Source organism: Alligator sinensis, unplaced genomic scaffold, assembly GCF_000455745.1.
Source record: "Alligator sinensis unplaced genomic scaffold, ASM45574v1 scaffold1030_1, whole genome shotgun sequence".
NCBI classification, from domain to species: domain Eukaryota; kingdom Metazoa; phylum Chordata; order Crocodylia; family Alligatoridae; genus Alligator; species Alligator sinensis.
The window spans coordinates 775,774-799,584 of record NW_005842592.1 but is presented as its reverse complement, the minus strand read 5'-3'; the positions used below and the strand labels follow the sequence as shown (position 1 = coordinate 799,584).

General features: G+C 45.3%; 1 protein-coding gene across 1 annotated transcript in view; it reads left to right on the top strand.

Annotated features, from left to right (window-relative positions):
• Positions 1 to 7,423: 7,423 nt before the first annotated feature.
• Positions 7,424 to 23,811, top strand: part of LOC102381670 (pyroglutamylated RFamide peptide receptor-like) — a 25,788-nt gene continuing 9,400 nt past the window's right edge. The window contains 1 exon segment of the mRNA XM_025214634.1: positions 7,424 to 7,819. Coding sequence (XP_025070419.1) covers positions 7,424 to 7,819 — 396 coding nt within the window.

Genomic DNA, 23,811 nt, shown 5'->3' with positions numbered 1-23,811 from the left:
CAGTTCTGGGCACCGCACTTCAGGAGGGATGTGGACAGCACTGAGAGGGTCCAGAGGAGGGCCACCCGCATGAACAGGGGGCAGCAGGGCAGGCTCTACGAGGAGAGGCTACGGGACCTGAACCTGTTCAGCCTCCACAAGAGAAGGCTGAGGGGGGACCTAGTGGCCATTTACAAACTAGTCAGGGGGGACCAGCAGGCATTGGGGGAGTCCCTGTTCCCCCGAGCACTACCAGGAGTGACTAGAAATAATGGTCACAAGCTGGCAGAGAGTAGATTCAGACTAGATATCAGGAGGCGCTACTTCACTGTCAGGACGGCTAGGATCTGGAACCAACTTCCAAGAGAAGTGGTGCTGACTCCTACCCTGGGGGTCTTTCAGAGGAGGCTAGATGAACACCTTGCTGGGGTCGTTCCTCCTCCCCAGTGCTCTTTCCTACCATGGCAGGGGGTCGGACTTGATAATCTGTCAAGGTCCCTTCCGACCCTACCAACTATGAAACTGAAACTATTATCTACTTAGATAAGCTTATCTGCTTAGATAAGCCCTGAAACTCCTCTCATACATTTTTTCCATTTGGTAAGCTGGCTGACTCCAGTGGAGTGACTTCTGATTTGCTTTGGTATAAATGACAATCAGGTGCAATATCAGACTGGTGTGAGCATAAGAAGAAATAGGCCCTTGGTGACCATGCCACAAGGTGGGATAAGGAGAAGGCCCCTGGGAATGGTTTCTGTGGGATCAATAGCAGGGTCTGTTAATAGGGAAGTGGCAGAGCTTTTGTTGAGAGGAAAACATCTTTGCTCTAGGGATAAGCAGAAGACCATAAGTCAGTAGGGCTTGCAAATCATGAGTATCAAAATTTACTTACAGCCCCAAACCAGCAACCCATTTAACAGAAAGGAAAATGATCCATAAATTAACAGAAAAATGCCTGCTCACTGTACTAGGCTTTTGCTCATGCAAGATATATGAGAATGCTTCACTTGATCCGGTCCTCAAGGATTTAGCTAGAATGTAAGGAAAACTTCAAGCATGATTAAATTATAACATTCCTTTGATAAACAAGCCACCCAACAAATCATCTTTTAGCCTTCATTCTTTTCTCAATTCTGGATTTGAGTGTATATAATCTGACAGCCTTGGCAGACCTGGGAGCTGGCTGTCCAAGTTGTATTTTGTGGAGCAGTGAAGTTGAATAACGTATTTGGAAAGCATGAAAACCATAACAGCACCAGCACATTCTGCTGAGGATGGGCCATCTGGGAGGATTATTCGGAGCATATCATGTAAGAGTCCAACATTTTTCTACTGGTCCTTGATCTTGCCAAATTATACCAAGTAGCAAAACTACCTGCTCCTACCCTGGAAAATCTTTGGTTTATTACACAGACTTGAAGACTTCAAATATCCTTCTAGTCCTTATTCTCCAACTCCTAGGAATTGATGGAAGTCAGTGTAGTTTTATGGAAAATGGGTTTTGTTAAACAAATTTGATTTCATTCTCCGGGGGTTACAAAGTGGGCTGATAATAACGATAACTGCAGAGATGCAGTATCCATAGGATTTTGTAAGGCATTTGGCTCAGTACTGGCCAATGTCCACATTTAAATTTGGCATCATCAATAAAGTAATACATCAAATGTATTATAATGGGCTAACACCCAGATGTAAGAAACTAGCTGTTGGTGGGGGAATCAGCATCAGTTGCACATTATGGAGTTCTATAGAGTGCAATACAAAGCTGAAAACTATTTACCATTTTAATAAAGTATTAATATGAAGAAAATATAAAAATTGTTGATTGGAAAAAAAAGTGGAAGAACCCCTGACATGGCGCAGGGCAGCAGGGGATAGCAGGGATTGCCCCCCACCAGGCAGGAACCGGTAAGTCAGGGTTTTCGTTTTGGGTTTGTTTTTTTTCTTAAAGGGCTGGAGCTGCAGTGGGCAGGGCAGCCATGGTGGGGGCGGGGGCTGAGCCAGCGGTGGGGTGTCAGGGGGCTCATGCAGAGCCCCCCATGTGGTGTGAGGCAGTGGGGGGCAGCAGGGATTGCCCCCACCCAGCAGCACCCGCTGAGTTAGGGCTGTTTTTTTCCTTCATAGTGCCAGGAGCTGGGACAGGCAGGGGATGGCCCTGGGTGATTCGGAGATTCGGCAGCAGCTGAATCTCTGAATCGGATTTGGCCAGATCTATTCAGGACAGTGACTCGAATCACCGAATTGAATCACTGTCCCCAAAAATCAGCTGAATCCGAATCTGAAATGAATACTAGTTGCTTTGCACAGGCCTACTAAGAGGTCCCGATGCACCGTTGTGGAAAATGAGGCTAGTATGATTCTGGGATGTAAAAAACAGGAAAGAGAACATCAGCAAGAAAGATGATGTTACCTCTCTATATGGCATTGGTGAGACTGATCCAACAGTATGGTACACAGTCCAAGTGTGCAAATTTTTTAAAGGATGTTGAAAAAAGGAGAGTACAGAAGAGAGCCACAGAAATTATTCCAGGGCTGGAGAGTGTTTTTATAAGAGATGTTTAGCTTAATTTGCTCAAGAGGATTGAGGTGCAACTCGTTTACATCAGATATCCACGCTCAGTGAGAAAATATCAGGTACCAGAGATTCTCTGATTTAGTGGAGAAAGGGCTAATGGGAACCAGTGACTAAAAACTGAAGTCAGACAAATCTGGTGCTACAAATCTACCACTGTACAGTACTTTAAAATTCACCAACCTTAACTGGAATGCACAGCTCTCAGCACTATGCCCTCCACTCGTGCCATATTGTCTGCTCAGGACTTACATACTTTTTCCATTTGCACCTAAAGCACAACTTTCCTACTCTTTGTTGCAAGGAAAATTAAATTTACTCATGTCAAGTGGACTGAACTCCCAGAAGCCTTTTTGAGATGATTCAGAATTGGTAATGATTGTGGCCTGAACCTAACCCCAGTAAAATGCTGACTGCACACTTAGTACAGAATACTAGAACTTTACCATGATGACCATTGGGACTAATTAAAATGTTAAAACAGGATAATAACAGGAAACATAACAGGAAAGTATACCAAGTGTGTAAGGATATGCTATTGTTTAACTTAAAATATTTTAACTGATAGATTCTAATGTGTTTAGCTAGCATTAATGATGATAGTGTTACTAAGGGGTTAAATAGCCTAAGCAAGTGAAATCGGTGTTCGCTGTTCACTGTATGGATTTCTGAGGGAGAGGTCCACATAGATTTCTAAGGAAAGATCAAGTTTTTGGATGGGAGCGGTGCAACCCAGGAAGCTTTCCCAGGGCAGCCGGCTGTGAGAAGTAACTCCTGCATAACAGCTCTAGGCAGACTGCAAAGTGGTGAAGAGTCACGTTAATGTGCTCAGTCTTTGGTAACCATCTGCTTATATTCTAGCAGTCCCAGTAAAGTTGACTACTTGTATTCTGGCAGTCCCAGCTGATGAATTGCTTTGTGCATAGTAGATGTTTTGTAGTCAATAAAGCTTCTGACTGTTTGTCGGACGAGTGCCAGTGGTTAATCACAGAGCTCCTTGCCCACAGAGAAGTAGGGCTTGATTGAGTTTCAGCCCAACACTCTTGACAATGCCTCATAATTGCTCTTGTCCACTGCTAGTGATCTCTAAATGCTTTATTTAGTCACAGCACCATCTCTTGGAATAACTGTCTACTGTTATTCAGACTAAGAAGTGTTTGGGGTTAGCTTTCCTGGAAGACATTAAAAAAAATTAGGCTATGTGCCTATTGTACAGGCAGTCCTTGGACTTACGACACAATTGGTTCCTGAAAACTGTGTCTTAAGTTGAAACGTTGTAACTTAGAACCAATTTTCTCATAAGAAAGTGTTATAAATTGGGGATTGGTTTCTGAACCAAGGCCCAATACCCTATTTTCACCAAAAATACCCCAGAATTTTGTACTCGATCAATTATAGATGAGTTATATGGCTGCATTAATGTATTTATATTGTAAATAGCAATCATATTGATTTGGAAGGACTTCTTTGAGGTGACTTTGCTGGGCTTTTTGAAAGGCTCTTGGTTGGACTTTTTGAAGGGTTCTTGGCTAGAGTCTTCTCAGGAGTCTTGGCAGCTTTCTTAAAGAAAGTGTCCAAGGAAGTCTAGACAGATGTTCTCCAGGGAGATGGGCAACGCAGCGAACTTGTTCGCTGGCGTGGCATCACATCGGATCAAGTGTTGTAAGTCGAAATGGTGTCAATTTATAAACGCTGTAAGTGCAAAACGTAACTCGAAACGTTGTAAGTCGAGGACTGCCTGTATTCTTAATGGATTAGTGATGAGTGAATCATTCACCTAGCCACACCAATGACTGTCTCGTTTTGATCCATGAAGCACCCTGTGACAGCTACACTGTGTTACTGCAGCTTACAAAGCCCAGGGGATGATAAGTGAGAGCTGGGGAAAAAGAATTCTCAGTTGAGGAGATTCAAGATTTATAGCGCTTTATACAGTGTAAGTGAGAATTGCTTCATGGACTTCCAAATTACAAGTTTCCAGAGGAGATCAATCTCTAAGAAAACTGTCACCAGGGAAGAAGTATGGCCTCATAGCAAAAAGAGTGCAGCTGGACTCAGGAGGCCTCAGGATTCATTTCTCTAGCACTGACTGTTGTGTGACCCTAGGCAAGTTACTTTACCTCTGTGAGCCTCTATTTCTCTTGCTATCCTTTTAAATAGACTGCAAATTCTCAAAGGCAGGGACTGTCTCTTAATGTGTGTATGTACCATGCCAAGCACAATGGTGCCATGATCTTGGTTGGCATCTCTGTATGTTGTTACAAAGAAGTAAGTGGCACTGAGGATTTCCAATATTGTGAAGGCATAGGGAAAGATTCTGAGTTTGTTGAAATGAGGGTGGAGGCACTGCCCACCAGATCTGTTTAATGCCATACTGGTTGTTCCCTTTTACTTAGGCCAGTCTTGCTACTCAATGGGCGTGCCTATGTGTGCATCAAGGTGTTCTTTTCTAATGTACATTAAATTGAGTACCTCCAATGTGAGGTACTAAACAAATGCACATTAAGCTCCCTTAATGGGCAGTAATGAATGCAAACAGTTTAAGTGACACTTAATGCACAGTAGTCTATTTTACTGCGCATTAGCATAATCACATGGTTTTTTACATGACACATTAATGTGCAGTAAAATAGACAACTGTGCATTAAAGTGCATGTGTAGTACCTGTGCCCAGTAAGCACAGGTACTATTCTCCCAATGCTTTTGTCTGACAAATATCAAGCAAAGATCTGTGACTCAGGTGTTCACTGGTAGTACGCTAATGTTAATCTCTCCTTTGTATGGTATTTAAATAATGCACTGATGCATAGAAAGTGATTCAGTCCAGAAGATCTATTGTTTAGAGAAACAGAGGAGAAATCTTACTTGCACAGTGCCTTCAGAAAAGTAACAACTGTCATTCTCATTTTACTAGTTGGTCAATTTAATCAAGGAAAAAGCATGGGGTCTGTATGGTTCTGGAGATCATTAATGAGAAATAGGCTGACAGTTCAAATGTAGTAGAGGCAGGTACACAATGGAAAGTAATTACCAGTGGGCTGTTCTGTGACCTACATGAAATTAGTTTGTTGAATCTTTGCCCAAATTCCTAAAAAAAAAGTTGTTTTATCATAGAAACCACCACCAGAATGAGTGGCCACTGGTAATCCTGTTGGGTAAGAAGACTGAAATTGCCATGGAGACTGAACTCTCCTCCTGTGCCAGGAGATGAACACTCCTTTTCTGCTAGTAGGGCAGTGTGAGCTGCTGCCTGTGCTCTACCTGTCCTGAAGAAACAGAGGATTTATTCTGCAGGGTTTATAATCTGCTGCCTTCTTCTAGCACTTGACATTCACATAAAACCAAAAAGGAAACACAGCTATGCAAAGTCCAAACTCTCAATTGAAGTTAAGAGTGGCACAACAAGCTATAGCAAGGAGCAGCACTGTCATAAGGATATCTATGTCCCTAGTTTGCTGACCCAACATTATCATATTCCAATCTGAGCTATGAGAAATGATTTCTCTTCAATTGAGTGGCAACAGTTTACACCAGGTCTGACCTCCACCTGTTACAGCCAGATGCTGCAAGTCAAAAATCTCAGCTGAGGTACAGTGGCTTAACTTGTATTGCTATGGCTGCTACTCATGCAAAATAACACTCAACACCCTCCCAAAACAGACCATTGCATTACACTGCACACACAATTCCCCACACCCCGTGCCCTCTATCCACCAGATTGGAGAGAAGCTGGTAGGGAAATCAAACCACATGTGCCTGAAGTTAGTCCTGTTACTTAATTCTTGATTGGAGTGCCCTGAAGGCTAAAAATGAGAAGGGCAGTAAAAAAATCTTATGCAGGATCAGAACTTTTAAAAAAACATGGGGAAAAAACCAAAATAGGTTATTTATTTTTTGCAGCTCCTTCTGCTTCAGCATAAACCCCTGGGGCTTGGCACACTATTCTCTTGTTCTCTTAAAATCTCTGGCTTTAAACAAGAGTAAATCTGGAAGAACAGGATGGAGGATCAGGCCCTGGATTTTCCAGGCGTTCAGGCACAACATTTTGCATTCTCTGTTCTTGCCCTACAAGTGACAGCACAGCTCACCAAAAAGCCCATTAAAAGGTCTTTCTCCTACAGACATACTGCAAATTTGCAAGACAGATTTACATAGGAAGGATTATTAAGAAGCAATGAGATAGCTAATTGCTGCCCAAATTCTTTGGAAAGTTGTTAATAAACAACTAGCCAAAAAAACCACAAAAAAACCAAAACAAACCAGCCAGTTAGGGATGACACTAGTTGCAGCTCGGAGAGTCCTGTCACGACTGTGTGCTCCTGAAAGGAACCCAGGGAAAACGGAGGTGAGTTTGGGACTAAGCTAGAAGCTTCTTCTAAGACAGGGTCTCAGCCGGGAGCTAAACAAAGGTCTCCAAGGTTAAATGAGGGGGGATCTGTATCTTGCATCCTCCCTCCTGCCTGGAGGCTTACAGGGAGTTCATGCACGGGAGATGAGACAGGAGTCCTCCCTGTCAGCACTCCTGATGCCAGATCCCCCTGTCCACCTGCAGCCGCTTGGGAAGGATAGGGACGGGTCTGCTCTCACTTCACCGCCCTACCCATCCCGCACAGACTGGGAAGCTCGAGACTCCGTCACTCCCTGCTATAAAACTCACAAGCGAGCTTGCTAAAGTAGCTAGCCACAGACAGAGAGAGCAACCGGCAGTAGCACAACGTCCCGGACCCCGTGGTTTGTGCCCGGGGGCTGCTCCCATGCTCTGAGCATGCAGAGGCAGCAGGCTTGGGCAGGGCTCAGGCACAGAGTGAGGACCGAAGAGGGGGAGCAGTATGAAGCCGGCGTGGAGCTGAACAGCTCGAGGGAAGGGGCGCTATGGACGAGGGAGTGAGGAGCCCAGCCGGCGGGCAGCACCCTGGACAGCGCCCGCGGCCGAGCGCAGCCCGGCTTCAGCACCACGGACAGGGCTCCCGGAGGCCGAATTGTTCCGGCCGCAGCCCGCAGCATGGACGGGAGGCTAAACGTGACCCCGGAGGCTCTCACCAGGCTCCTGCGAGACACAACATGAGCAGGCGGGAGTTCATAGCCGCCTACGGGCTGAAGCCCCTGGTCTACATCCCCGAGCTGCCTCCCGACGCCAAGGTCATCTTCCTGGTCCTCTACCTCCTCATCTTCGTGTTGGCTCTTCTGGGCAACATCATCATCCGAAGGAAAGCCATGAGGACGGCCACCAACATCTTCATCTGCTCCCTGGCTTGCAGCGACCTGCTGGTCACTTTTTTTCTGCATCCCTTTCACCCTGCTGCAGAACATCTCCTCAGAGTGGCTGGGGGGTAAGGGCTGGATTGTCGGTTCTCCACAGTCTTGCTTCTTCAGGACTGGGTGTCCTGCTGCTCCTAGTCACCCGTCACAGCTGGCCCACAGGCTACAAACCAAGAAAACCCTGGTACATTTTGGTCAGCTCATTAGGTGAAGTGGTGGACCATACCCTTCAGTCACTTCGAGATCTCAGCCCCAAATTCAACTTCTCTTTAGGAACTGAGTGGCATTCGTTTAAAATTTGGCAGAATGATTAAAGTTCCTTCCAAATTTTAGCAAAGATGGCTCACAATGGGCTGGGAAGGACTTTCATCCAGGCAGCTGCTTTTTCAAACTGTTACCATGAAGAAAATCCTTAATTGGAGAAAAATAACCCATACTTATTGAACATAGATGTTTTTAAAATTAGTCTAGCTTGTAAAGGATCAGGCTTCTTAACCTTTAGAAAAAAAATTAAGTCTCATACACAATTTCCACACATTTTTGGTATTTTTCCCAATAGCCTGAAATCTCTCAAACTGTATCTCATTTCATTTTCTGCAATCTTTATCTGTTTGTACTGTTCTTTGAGTCTCCTTTTGTGGTTGTGATTAGGTATCTACTGTGTGATATAGGAAAAATTGTTACTAAATGACAAAACAAGTTAAGAGTGTCCATTTTGAAGCATTTTGACAGACTGCATTAGGATTTGATCATTTAAATTAGTTTATGTGACAGGAGGCAGTCCTGGGGCCGGTCCCAGTACCCACCTGCCCACCTGTCAAGGGCAGTCTGCTCGCCTGTCTCTTCTGCCACGCCTTTGATGGAATTAATAAGTTGGTTCTAAGATAGGAGGCTGCCCCTTTATGCCCTAATACTTAGGGTGAACTACACGACTCCAACCTTCCCTTATTGTGTCCCAAGCCTCACAGGTGTTATACTACTGTCTGTCACTTCAGAGTTCCTTTGGCACTAGGGCTCTCTGCACCCCTGTAGCTACGCCCCTCTGACACTAGACTTTGTGCACCTCTGGCACTAGGACTCTCTATACCCCTGTAGCTGCACCCCTCAGGCACGTCTCTCTCTCTGTGCCTGACACTGACCTCTACCCAGATTGGGTGCCCCTTTCTCCAGGTACTAATGAAGCCTCCAACCCTTGCCTTATAGCCTCCTCCCAGTCTTCTGGTTCAAACAAACACAAGGATAAACCCCTAGGCTGTAACATAAATACTAAAGATAAATATAACTCTCTGTCCCTTTAAGAGGACAACCTTCCAACTTTCAGCTAGCATGCCCCCTGTTCCGGGGTATCTGAGAAGCTGCTGGAGTTGTACTGTACTTAGGTAGTCAAACAGGCAACACCAGGTCCCAGGTAACTCCTCATACAGTAACTCCTTCCCATGGCAGTGAGCAGAGAGAGCCTGCTAGCTACCTCCAGCCTGAGCTTTTTGTATCCATAGGGCCCTGCTGCTTTCCCAGCACCTAACTGCCTGCAGGTGGGACCCAATTGCTCCATTAGCCTGTGCCCCAGTAACCCACAGCTGGGAAGCTTTGCTTGGCCCCCAGAGCTCCAGGTCAGGCTGCTTCAACCTTAAAGGAGCAGGCACATCTTAGTGCCCTGCTACAGTGTACATCCTTAGCAACTTCCTGTACAAAAGAAATCATAGCATGCTAGGAATTTAGAGTGATAGCAGAAGGGATACTTCATATGCCATTGAACAATAAGCTGTGTACATATTGCTTGACAAGCATTTAGCCACTGAATCAGCACATCAAGATCTTTGCAAATCACACCAAGGGCACAGAAACAAAGCTTTCATTTGGCAAGGACAACATGTTTTCCTTCATTTGGCAAGGACAACAGGAGAGCTGGCTGTACTTTAAAGAAACCTTACTGAGAGCACAGGAATGAATGACCCAATGTGCAGGAAGAATAGCAATTATGGCAAAAGACCAGCTTGGCTTAGCAGGGAACTCTTCAGTGAACTAAAACACAAAAAGGAAGCTTACAGGAAGTGGAAACTTAGACTAATAACTAGGAAGGAGTATAAGACTATTGCTTGGGCATGCAGGGATGAAATCCAGAAGGCCAAAGTGCAACAGGAGTTGCAGCTAGCAGGGATGTGAAGGGTAACAAGAAGGGTTTCTACAAGTATGTCAGCTACAACAGGAATATCAGGGAAAGTGTGGGTCCCTTACTGAATGGGGGAGGCAACCTAGTGACAGATGATGCAGAAAAGACTGAAGTACTCAATGCCTTTTTCACCACTTTTCACAGGCAAGGTCAGCTCCTAGACCACTGCACCTAGCAGGGGGTTGGACTAGATCTAAGGTCCCTTCCAACCCTCATTTTCTATGATTCTGTGATAGTTCAGTCAGGTTATTGTTGCCTGCAACTGCTACTCCCACAAGTTGTAACACATTTTACCCATTGCCATACATCAAAACTCATCTCTTTGAATGCAGAGGGAAAAAACAGGATTCTCATTGCCAATCTAACCCTTTCAACTGAGATTTTTGCTAGTTAGAACAAAGGTCAAAAATCAGCACCAGTAAAATTGACATTTATCACATATATCAATCGGCATGAACACACACCACTGAGTGGATATGCCATTAGCAAAGCCAAATTCTAATTCATTCTCTTCTGCTGTGTAACCCAGCCATGTTACACATGCCAGAAACACACAACTTGAATCTGTTTTTTTCACCTCAAACTCACTTACGCTCATTGTCCCCAGGGTATTTCCTCATGTTGGCCATGAGAGCATTCATCACCCACTGGTCCACATTCATCTCTATTTGATGCTTACAATGTATTTTGCTATACAAAGGATGTGATTCCCTTCTCATTTGCACCATTGTAACCTGTGCAATCCCACTGACTTCAATTAAGTTGTTCCTCATGTATGCCAGCAGAAATAAGAGACAATCAAACCCCAAGTGATGACTGCCATTCCACTTGTTTGGCTTCAGGAACCATTCATTGTTGGAACTCCACCTTTGCTGTTCTATCCCATTGAGAGAAGCTGAGGTTTTCTGCCTGCTCCCCTATCCCTGCACTGTGGAGCCCCCACACTGAGGCACTCTGTGCCTTGAGACAGGGGAGCAGGCAGCCCTTAGCTGGCTGCTCCCCTGTCTCCACATGCCTCAGCACAAGAGCTCCACTGTAGACACTGGAGGGAAAGGCTAGAAGAGAGAATAGATGCTGTGGTAATGTAGGCTGCAGCTTGAAGAGATGCAAAACACCTGAGTTCAGCATTTCTACCAGTTCTTCCTCTTCAGCAGCTCTTCAGCTCTCTCTCTGCAATTACCTCCTACCCAATTACATATCCAATTAAGAAGCTTCCGTGCAATGCCTTTATTATCAGGTTGCTGCACAGAGGTTTTAGGAAAGCTCACACTGCTACCTCAAACATTTGATGAAAACATTTCCCCTCCTTTCCTTCCTGACCTGTGGATGTGCTCTCGCATCCCGCTGTGCCTTGTTCCAGACAGAACATTTTTATAGTTCTCCCAAGACCAATAAAAAACAAAAAAATCAACCTGTTCTTCCTGCCACACACTGATTTTGGTACTGGTTCACTTATGCAATAGCTCTTCTTTCTGCATTGCCAACAAACTGAGGGCAAATCAGGGGTCTCATGCAAAAATTAAAAGGAATTATAGATCACAGGTCTGGCTCCCCACTACCATCTTCCTTTATACACACACCCAGCAAGCACCAATATAGTTATGTAGAAAGCAAAGTTAAACCCAGTAGAAGTGTTCTGATAACACTTTTGCAACACTATTGCTCTCTAAAATTAATGTCATATTCAGGGAACACACAATACAGCACAACTGTTGGCTTCCCAGAATGCCCACCTCATCCCATTTGAGTGTCTCCCACTACTGACCAGAGCCTGTACCATTTAAGCCAATGGAGGCTTTTCCTTTGACATCCATAGGAGTGAGCTTGCATGATTTCTTAACTGCCCAAGAAAATGTGAGAGTCTCCCACCCTAATCTTATCCCTGCTCTTGCCTAAGGGATAAATTACAAGCCGGGCTCTGTGTCCATGGGCATGAGAAAAAGAGACTCATCCCCATTTATACCTACCTGGACCATTGCTTCAACACACAAGGGTAAGGAACACTGCACACCTGCATACTCCACCTCTGACGCAGATGGGCAGGGAATAGGGCAAGCATGAGAGCCCGACCCAATAAAACAAAGCCAATGCAAGGTGTGCATATGTATGTATATGTCGATATATGTATGTGCACAAGAACTAAACTGTGCTGCTGATTGAGGCCATGAACAAAATTAGAACTCCCCCTTGAGCACAGAGATAAGCACCACACTTCCTCCTCAGAGATGCTCCTGGGGCACGCAGTCCATACTCCGGGACATCAAGGGGCAGCTTACCTCCTTCACAAAAAACAAAGTGAGAAGCTTAAGATGCTCTTCCACATTTCCCCTGGCTTTCCCTGTTTGTTCACCTGCTGCATGGTTTTGGCTCTGGGCACTCTGGGTGCTGGGTTGATCATTCCACTGACATGCAGAAGAGTGTATTAATAAAGCCCTTTTTTTAAAAAAAAAATCTTTTATTCCAGCTTCACACACACACAACATGCCACACAAACCAGAGTCTGCTCTAGGCTGCAGCTCACTTCCCTCTCCCTGACCTGCATTCACAGAGCTCACCATTACAATGTAAATGGGGACCTCTGAAATTCTACCACCCACCTCCAACACCTGAGCATGTCAACCAAAGGGTTTCACAGAGAATGCCCTCCCACTGTATGGTCACCGAGGACCAAGATTTAGGTGGCCTTTAGCTCTCATACGCTGCTGAAAAAATTGGATTAGGTTATTCCATTTCACTCAGTTTTGCAGGCGGTGGGAGAGGGGCCTGAGGCAGTGCAGCTCCGGTCTCTCCCCAGCTCCCGGCACAGAGGTGATAGCAGGGTTCCAGAGCCTGGCACAGCTGTTTGTAGCCAGCCTGGGCTCTGTGCAGCTGCGGCAAGCAGGTTGCAAACAGCTGTGTCAGGCTCCACAACTCTGGCATCAGCTCCATGCTGGCGGTGACTGCTCGTGCACCTCAGGGCAGACAGCAGGGCAGCACAGCCCGCCCCAAGGTGCCCATGCAGTCACTGCCAGCACGGAACTGATGCTGGAGCTGTGGAGCCTGGCGCAGCTGTTTGCAGCCTGCCCGCTGCTTGCTGCAGCTGCCCGGAGGCCGGGCTCGCCTAACAAACAGCTGCACCGGGGCTCCGAAACCCTGCTATCACCTCTGTGCTGGGAGCAGGGGAAGAGACCGGGGTTGTTCTGCCTCAGGCCTCTCCCCCACCGCCCACTCCGACACACAGGTGCACGCGCCAGTATGGAGCTGATGCCGGAGCCTGGCGCAGCTGTTTGGAGCCTCCCAGCTGTAGCCGGCCCCAGCTCTGGGTAGCTGGGGCCGGGAGCCTGGGCTGCTCCCAGCAGGCAGCTGGGACGCTGCAAGCCCTGTTGGGAACAGCCCAGGCTCCAGCAGCTACCCAGAGCCAGGGTAGCTGCTGACAGCCACAGACACGGGGGGCAGGGGGCAGTAGGGCTGGGGGGCAGAGGGCACAAGCAGGGCATCTTGCCATATACCCCTTACCTTCATTTTGTTTTTCTGGCATGCCAGCACTCCAGCACCTTCCAAGGTAGGCATTGTGGTGTTTTTTGGCACTCCGGCCAAAAAACATTGCCTACTCCTGCTATAAAATTTGTATTGGGCAATATCTAGTAACTGCATCCATTTACCAGTGTGATGATAGTGCCAGATACAAGGATGGTGAGGAGGAAGGTCATTAAATACATTGCAAGGAGGGTGTGCTGATCTGTTAAAACTGGTTAGCTCTTTTGGACAGCAAGCAGCAATTTCTGTCTAGCATTTCAATCCCAGTTGATCCAGAACTGCTTATCACACTCTGTGTGGCAAAAAATGTGGAAAAAAATGGCAGCAATTTGCTTTGCCAGCCAAAGTACAGTATATCCAATCCATGAAATCCATTGTAGAAAGCAGATTAGAGATTCAAAAGGTCAGATATATTTTAGCTGGGTTCTTCCTGTGGCTTGGTAATAAACTGGATGCTTGATTTAACAGATTAGAGGCTTACTAGGAAAATGCAACACAAAAGACTAGTGGGTTTGCTCAGACTACACGCTTTTAATGCAAATGACATCATTTTCATTATTTAAAATACAATGATGTCTTTAGTGTGGACAAGGATAGTTCTATTTAAAGCAATAGCTGGGTATGGCCGACCCTAGAAATTCACCACCAGCCACAATGCTTTGAAACACAGCATCCTGTCTTATGAGCTACATGGCTTTCAACAAGCATGCTGTATGAACACATACAGTTAAAGCAAGAAGGAGGTAGCATTCCCAAATATCTCCTAACATAGCACATATTGGACAAGACTCAAACATACTCCCTGACTGGAGCTTCTTTACTTTTACTTAAACGACAAAAAAAACAGAGCTGAGAGTAGTCTCTCTCTGAACTTGGCTGTTCTTAAGACATTTTCATTACAGGGCTTCCTCTGTCCACATCCCTAGTTCTTTCTACCTTAGAGAAAAACATTTAGATGTATTTATACTTTGAGATTGGAGTTAATAGGACCCACCAGTTCTGACACCGTAGGGAATGAGCAGAATAATTGCTTCATATACTGAGTCCTGTTATTTGCATTAGATATTTTGAAAGGACGACAGTCCCACTGCACACCAACCCTGAGTCAGTTGACTAGCTCTGCATTTTTGTGAAAAAAAACCCATCAGCTAAGAGTCTGTTACACAAAATTATGGTGCCCCTCCCAAGATGCTGACAAAGGGAGCAGGTAAAATAATTAACCCAATTTGCACACATTGTTTGCACCTCTAACTGAGTTTCACATTATGGTGTAGTACGTGACCTGCAGTTGTTGAGTCAATGCTATTATCTTTAAGCAATAAAGCAGCTGAATAATTTCCATTCAGTAAGGCCTGCATTTTAGTAATAGAATCATAGAAAATTAGGGTTGGAAGGCAGATCATCTAGGAAATCCTCTAGTCCAGGGGATCATCTAGGTCTAGGAGATCATCTAGTATGGCAGTACTTGAGAAAGCCTTAGGGCATATGCATGGACATGCGGGGACAGAGTGCTGCCATGCACCACCCCATACTGCCGTGCAGGTGCCGTCCACCCGGCTGAATGCAAGGGGAAGGAGAAGCCTGCACACAGCAGCTGCCCCCTCCACTCCCCCCGCTTCGCTTGGCATCCAGCCACCAGGGGTACACTGCTCCGTGTCCAGCCGCTGGGGGTACACTGATCCGAAGGGGGTGAAAGCCCCTGATCTAGTCCAACCCCCTGCTCAAAGCAGGATCAGCCCCAACTAGATCATCCCAGCCAAGACTTTGTCTAGCTGGATCTTAAAAACCTCCAAGGATGGAGATACCACAACCTCTCTGGGTTACCTGATCCATTGAATGACTGTATCAAAATACGTTTTAATTACAGGTCAGAAATGCACAGAACTGTCTCACTTAATTCACACTGATGCGTTTGGGAATGCTCATCAGGGATGATGCTCAAAATTACAGGTCTAAATCTCTATGTTGTGCTTATCAGGCTGGTGATAACCCATTTAAAATGTCCCTAACATACAAGGATGTTAATTTTAACTGATCCTGGTTCTGATACTCGTCCTTCAATAGCTTCACACCAGCATCATGTCCATTCATGTGACTTCAGCACAGATCCTTCTGATTTCCAAATGCCACAGCTACTGTATCTTTTATTTTAAAGTGACCATCTTCAAATTCTGGGAACCACCTCTAATTGCCACAAAACAGCAGCTATACACACTCCTGCTACAGGAAATTTAACTCTCCTGTAAGTTGCCTGTTAAGTGTCAAGGACCTGTTAAGTGTCAAGGACCCCCATAGGTGGCAAGATGTTTCTCCAGGATGCATTCTCTATCCCAGCCAGGGGCCAGATTCACTTACGGGCTCAGAGATGTAGAAAGGCACCCAGTGCCGAATGTCCCAACTCTCCCGAAATGTCAGTGAGTTTCAGTCACCTAGCCTGGCTATGTACTTATGCCAATCCCACAAAGCAGCTCAGCATTCTACCTTTGTATATTGGGTCCTGCATCTTTTCTTGACAGTGGGATGGGCTCAATAAATCATACAGAACTTTTCTATCTCCATCTACTCTGCTCTGGTGCTGTTATATATCTACAGTACCTGCTAAGGTAATACTTGCTATTGCATGATCCATCTGCTCCACATTCTCAGCTGAGTCATTCTGTTGGCTCTGAAGTTCTAGGTATTTTCCAGTAGGAGTGAAAGGATTAAGGTAGGACAGGAACTAGTTTGCAGGTCATTTAACCCTGATCCATTTGGTGATCCACTTCCTCTGTCTTCACTCTTTTAGCAAACCCAGGGCTGAATAGTAAGCTCTGTTTTAGAGCCAGCTGAGTTCAGATCCTTGTTGCAGACTCAATTCAGTATAACCTTATGGAGTACAAATCTTCAAAAAGTGCCTGAAGCCATTTGTTCCTGCACTGAACAGCTGCAACTTGCAACTTCATAAAAGCTCTGAAATTGTTTTACGGTTGTTGTCCTTTCTTATATGTGCACAGGTTGTCATTAGAAAGGAAATGTTCTTGATGGCACACAAAGAAAGCCTTTGCTGTAGTATAGAACAAGCTATATGACAATGCTTACAACAATGCCACCTGCTAGTGTCTCAGGGAAGCTGCATCAAAGGACTTGGCTGTATTTAAAATGCAAACAGCTATGGGAATGGGAAGGTGGCTGAGAAGCACCAGGGAGTGAATTAGAAGGATCATCTTGGGGTTAAAGTATTGAGCTGGATCTCAAGAGATGTTAGTTTAATTCCTAGCTTGCCCACAGACTCATTGTATAACCTTGGGTATGTCTCTAGTGGGTTATGGAATAGAGAAAATCCCACACAACTTACTGATTTGTTTGATGCACTGGCTGGGGGAGTAGTTAGTTGATTGCACGATTTCACAATGATTACACACTTAATTCATACAACACAATTTTATTTTAAAATTCTTTGCTACGCATATAACACTGCTTAGCTTTAAGAAATGCCACAAACATTAAGAACTCAATAACTACATATATCAGAAACAATGCTCCAAATGCACCTCCTTCCCAAACAATTACAATTACAACTACAACTAAAAGTTAAATTTGAATCAATACTATTATTTTCTATAATATACTTACAATCCTAGAATTCCGAGAAGCCAAACACCTAGATATGCTTTCATTCCTCAGTAGTACAATTTAATGGGCTCGCCTCAGCAATACGGTTCAATGGGCTCGCCTCAATACTGATAGGACTATGTCCCCTTCCTTCAGTCCCTTTCGGGGGCTCCGCGGCTTCAGCGTGAACTAAGAGATTCGTGTTCACGGAGAGGGTGGTTCAGGTGATCAATCTGATCCAGTCTACACTTGCGATTCTTCCTTCGTTGTTCTGCAAGTGAGGTTCCCTCCAAATTGGGACAGTAGGTTACAGTTTTTATTGAGTGAGTTGCCGTCTTGAGCCCCTCCTACCCAAACCTGTCACTACTCCCAAATTTGGACTCGGATCTTACTCAACAGATTCTTTTGCTTGGTAATTAGTTTCTTTTGTTGATCATTTTAATCACTTTGAGGAATTTCCATATCACTGAAAAGGCTCCTAGGGTTTGATTTCTCGGAATGTGGGATGTTTGCTTAAGGGTCATTTTTATGTTAACTTTGTTAAAGGCCTCTAAAGATAAAATGCAAGAGTTAAGACTTTGAGCGAAGTCAGGACCTTCCGCACATAGACCAAAACAATGGCCTAGATAAGAAGATGAATCTTGTCTTCTTCCTAAATTGGCTAATGGGCAACTATTACAAACATTCAAACAATTTCATTCAATATGACATAAGCCACACTTGTAAAACTGGGCTGATGAGATACCTAGTTTTCACCCCCACAGCTCTGCACAGGATTGAATGTCAATCAGTGGCTATTAGTGACTTTACAAGTGCTAGACTGATAGCACTAGAAAAGCAAGTTCTCTCTTTCTGTGCAGAATGGATTCAACATAAGCCTCTTCCTAAATCCTTGGTTATTTCTCAAGGGGTGAAAAGCATTTCAGTCTCTATCACTGAATGCTGTTGTTGCCCATGGCTGTCTGACAGTTGGTTTACTCTAGCTGAAGAACTGGCCCTAGAAACCACGCTGTCAAGAGTAAGGCAGAGATGCACATTTGTGTCTCTGAGTCTCTCAAACAGGTCCTTATGCCTAACCACACACTGTAACAAAAAATTCTTTCCAGTCTATTTGCAGCCAGTTGACCTGTGTGCCCAGCATTGTTAGGATTCACACAGCACTTCATGCGCTCAAGACTAGACTAGACAAAGCACCAGCAAATATACAATTGGAAATAACTCTGAATCGGCATCTATTTTCTATGGGCACAGTCCTGCTCATACTGGACACTCCATTTTAAGCACCATTTATGCTGCAGGGATGAATGTTATGGTACAGGACCTGTCTCTGAAAGAGAAGGGTCACTGACTACCTGAAGTCCATCAGGAACTTTGCTGCTGCTACTAATTCTCTGTGAAGGAGGCTGAAAACCAGGAACAGCACAAGGATTTGCTGTTCTAGGCTAATGAAATGTTGCTGCCCTTGTAACATACTTGGGACCTGGCAAGGGTAGGTACCAGACAAAGCCTGGAGTGGTGGCTTGGCAGAGCTAGAACTGCACTGCTTACTTTTGCACATGGCCAGATTCCCAAACTGGCTCCCAGTGAGCATGTGCAAGGTGTGTGCACACTGTTTTTGCTGCCTCTTCAATTTACCACTGTAAGAGGCTATCTGTGCTGCCTGGCTGGTTACACCAGCCCTGTTGGAGTACTGCAATAGTTTGTGGCAGCAAAAGCCCTAAGGGAAGTAAAGTGGTTGTTCCATTCCTGAACAGCCATTTGCAGCACAAAGGAAAATCTGGACCAGCAAAAACTAAACTTAGGAAGCTCCTTTGTGAGTTGAGGTGGTGGTCTAGTGGGTTAGATAATAAAACGGGAGGCCTGGGTTCTGCTCTCTATTCATGTTATTCCTTTTAAATGAACAATGTGTGGCACCCTTATAGGACCGTAAAAGTTCAAAATGCTTTACAAAAATGAATGCAGTATAACCCCTCTCTAATGCAAGTATCTTCTTAGATTTTTCAATGGGGAAACTGAAGCACTTACTAGTTTAATTTATTTGCTCATGGACGTCGAGTAGCAACTTTGGGAAGAGAAGGTAAGTGTCCCTGTGCTTAGTCAGGGCAGTCACAGTTCCTTTCAAAACAGAAATGTTTAGCTGCTAGGCAGGTTCTGAACACAGTATGGGCCAGACATACCTACAGAAGTTAGGTGTCTCTGCAGGACTGTTTCTAAACCACCAAAGCAGGAAGTTTTATGCATCAGCACTTACTTTCTAGCTGATTTCTTTTATTAACAAAGCTTTTTGGGGGGCTCTGAAACAGTATGGCTTCTTATCAGTCACTGAAGAACTTCAAACCCAGGCAATGAAATGGTTTCAATTCCTGAACACAGAAGAAATGTCTTCCTTGCTAGAAGCAGATTTCATAGTTTCTCCTACCTTCTGCCAGTTCTCACCCAGCAGGGACCCCAAGATGGTCTGTTTTAGGTTTCAGTTCAGTGTGACGCCAAGGTTGCTCACTGATTGGAGTATTTGAGCCGCACAATTTTAAGAGGCCTTCTTGCTTTCCTTAAACTACTACTGCAATAGATCTGTAATTGATCTAGCTTTCAACGAAGGTCCTACCAACTAACCACAGATTTTTTCCTAACTCTGAAGGCAGGGATGAAATTAAATACCGACGTTTTTGTGTTCTTAATGACTTCAAAGTGTTTCCAAGATGTTCTACAGGTCTTATAGGATGTGGTGAAATCCTGAAGTTAGTGGAGAAAATATTAAAGCCCTACATGATCAAAAAACAGGAACCTTATTAGGCTGCTAAATCTGTATGCTGGGACATGAGTGACTTGATTTTCAAAACCACCAGGCACCCACAATTTTTCATTTACTTATGAACCTAGCTTTAAGCAGAGACCTGAAAATCTCTTGACCTAACTTGTTCTTCTTCACTCCTTTTTGTGTGCATCTCTCCATGCTATCCTGGGCTTATGTTTCTTTCATTCTGTGGAAAACTGTGCTCCTAATCAAATCCGTGGATGTGCTGAAAGATATCACCATATGATTATTTTGTGTGCCTCCAAGTTTCATACTGATTGTGGACCTAACTGAATGTGTGTCGGGTTGCAAGGCTTGTTGGCATAATTAAGGACAATATCAAGGCCTTAGTGTTCCAAAGGGATTTGGCATATACAACCTGTATCAATTAGAGACTGGAGTCTTCAGTACCATTAAGAATTAATGCCTCCTGTGTGTCTGATATGTCTACAGCTCCCACTGCTAGGGTGTCTGATGACATCCAAATCTTCAATACATTGATCCTTCCAGCCCCTTTGAGGCAATTAAATGTTACTGTTCTCATTTCACAGAAGAGGAGCAGAAAGACTGTGGCCCAGATTTTCAAAAGTGGTTAAAGGGAAGGAGTTGTTCAATTTTTGGGTATCCAATTTAAGATGCTGTGACAGGCACGGAGCCACAAGGAAAGACTTACCCTGACTGGGCGAGGAGCAGAGCAGGCGAGACACCGCACCAGAACAAAAGCACGGTGAAAGTGAAACCACAGCAGGGAAAAATGCCATGCTAAAAGAAAAAGAGAAAAAGGAACAGTGGAACTGGGACGAGCTGGGGCCGTCTCCCGTGTCAATGTGGGCATGCTTTATGGCAGCGTGCCAATGCCAATTTGCCGGTCGACCCCCTGAGACCAGGATAAAAGGCCTGGTGTAAGAGCAGCTTGGGACACCAGAAGTGAGTTCCCTGACAGGCCCAGAGTGGCTTGGAGCAGAACAGAGCCCCACTGAAGGGACGTGGTGGCTGCCCCAGGAGGGGGCCTTCAAAGATAAACAGAGCCATACAAGGCTCAGTGACTTACCTAAAGGAACACCATGGACTCTGGATATCTCCAGCCCACATTGGATCCAGACAAGACCTGAAGGGACAAAGAGAGACGGATGTCTGAGCCGTAGCAAGTATAGAGCAGAGAGAGAGAGAGAGAGAGAGAGAGAGAGACAGAGAGAGAGAGAGAGACAGAGAGAGAGAGAGACAGAGAGACAGAGAGAGACAGAGACAGAGACACAGAGACAGAGACAGAGACAGAGACAGAGACAGAGACAGAGACAGAGAGACAGAGAGCGTGTGATGCCAGGCAGTAAGGTAACTCGGGGTCAGGTAGACGCTTAGGCGGGTTCAAGTACAGTTGGGGAAAACTTGGATGAGATAACGTCCAAATCTGACCAGCATAAATTCAGAAGACCGGAACACCAGAATCTATACTGTACCAGAACTAGCAAACAGGAAACGACATCTTTAGTTAGCATTAGGTAGGGTGTAGGGGAGGCGGAGCCCCAAGCAGGAAGAACAGCCAGGAAGATTGAAGGAAGGCATCAGGAAGGACAGGACAAACCATCTTCCTCCCAATTAAAATAATTTATTCCAGCAAGATGTGGCAGGCGAGACACCCTGGGAAACCTTCCAAGATCTGACCCAGTAACAAGCTGTCTCTTCCTCAAGCAACAGCAAAACCGTATAGACAAGACGCACAGATGAATGGCATGGGAGACTACAGATGCCCAAAGGGGTCCTGATTTTCAGAGAGTGCAGCTGACCAATGCCTTTGAAAACTGGGATTCTTTGAAACTCCTCTATTTGTTGTAATTGATGGGATTGCCTCATCCTGGAGGGCCATCTCCAGTGGTGTCCCCCAGGGATCAGTGCTTGGGCCCATGCTCTTTAACATCTTTATCAATGACTTGGATGAGGGAGTGGAAAGTGCATTGATTAAGTTTGCAGATGACAGCAAGCTGTGGAGTAATGTGAGCACATCTGATTCTTTGAAACTCCTCTATTTGTTGTAATTGATGGGATTGCCTCATCCTGGAGGGCCATCTCCAGTGGTGTCCCCCAGGGATCAGTGCTTGGGCCCATGCTCTTTAACATCTTTATCAATGACTTGGATGAGGGAGTGGAAAGTGCATTGATTAAGTTTGCAGATGACAGCAAGCTGTGGAGTAATGTGAGCACATCTGAGGAGAGGGTAAGGATCCAGGATGACCTTGACAGACTGGTCCTATTGGCTGAATACAGTCAGATAAGGTTCAATAGGGACAAGTGCCGGGCCCTTCATCTGGGTAGGAAGAACCTTCACCACAACTATACAATGGGTGGTGGTCCACTGGCTAACACTGCAGCTGAAAGGGACCTGGGGGTGACAATCAACCAGAAGATGAATATGAGCCATCAGTGCAATGAAGTCACCAGCAGAGCAAACAGAACTCTGGTGTGCATGAATTGATGTGTTGTGAACAGATCTAGAGAGGTACTTCTCCTCCTCTATTCAGCATTGGTGAGGCCACAGCTCAAGTACTGTGTCCAGTTTTGGGCACCACACTTCAGGAAGGATGTGGATAAGTTGGAAAGGGTACAGAGAAGGGCCACCCATATAATTAGAGGCCTGAAAGATAGGCCATATGAGGAGAGACTCCAGGAACTTGGTTTGTTCAGTCTGTGTAAGAGAAGACAGAGGTGATTTGATAGCCACCTACAAGTATGTCAGGGGTGAACACCAAGATCTAGGGGAGCAACTCTTCAGAAAGGCACCCCTTGGGAGGACAAGGATCAATGGGTACAAACTACTGAGGAAAAATTTAGGCTAAACATAAGGAAAAACTTCTTTTCCATAAAGGTATCTAGAATCCGGAACACACTCCTGGAAGAGATGGTGCAGTCGTCATCCTTGGAGGTGTTCAAGAGGAGGCTGGACAAGCACCTTGTTGAGCTTGTTTGAGCCCAATAACCTCATGCCCATGGGAGGGGACTGGACTTGATGATCTTACAGGTCTCTCCTGGTCCTTCTATTCTGATTCTGTGATTTGGCCATCCACAACTGAAATGACCAAGGTCACTATTTTTGAACACCTTGGCTGTCATCTCCCTGTTCCCCTTCTACAAAACACAGAAGTTGTTTCAAAGCCTGTTCACACCTTGGTCTGCAATATTTTGAAAATTTAATTTAGTCCTGTCTACACTGCTGAAACAGACACCTAAGCTCTTCCAAACCCCTCTAGCCTGCTTGCTGAATGCACACTTTACTTGCTGTCCTAACCTATACTGAAAGAGTTTCAGAACAGCTCCAGGTTTTAAATTCTTCAATAAATTGGAATTTCAAATACTTTTTTAATTTTTATTTAAATACTTAAATTTTTTTAAGAGGGGGGAGGGCATTCAGAACACAGAAGGAGAGATTTAAATAATATGTGACTTCTTTGCCTCAGTGTTCCCAAGCGAGGGGCAAGACAAGGCTCTCACTGGGATTGTAGAGAGGCAGCAGCAGGGCACCAGACTACCAAGCGTAGACCCTGAGATGGTGCAGAGGCACTTGGAGGAACTGGATGCGTTTAAGTTGGCAGGCCCGGATGAGCTCCATCCGAGGGTACTGATGGCTGACGTCATTGCACAGCCACTGGCGGGAATATTTGAACACTCGTGGTGCACAGGCCAGGTCCCGGAGGACTGGAAAAGGGCCAACGGGGTCCCCATTTTCAAAAAGGGGAGGAAGGAGGACCCGGGCAACTATAGGCCAGTTAGTCTCACCTCCATCCTTGGCAAAGTCTTTGAAAAAATTATCAAGGCTCACATTTGAGAGAGCCCGGCAGGACAAATTATGCTGAGGGGAAACCAGCACGGGTTCGTAGCAGGTAAATCATGCCTGACTAATCTAGTCTCTTTTTATGACCAGGTTACAAAACACCTGGA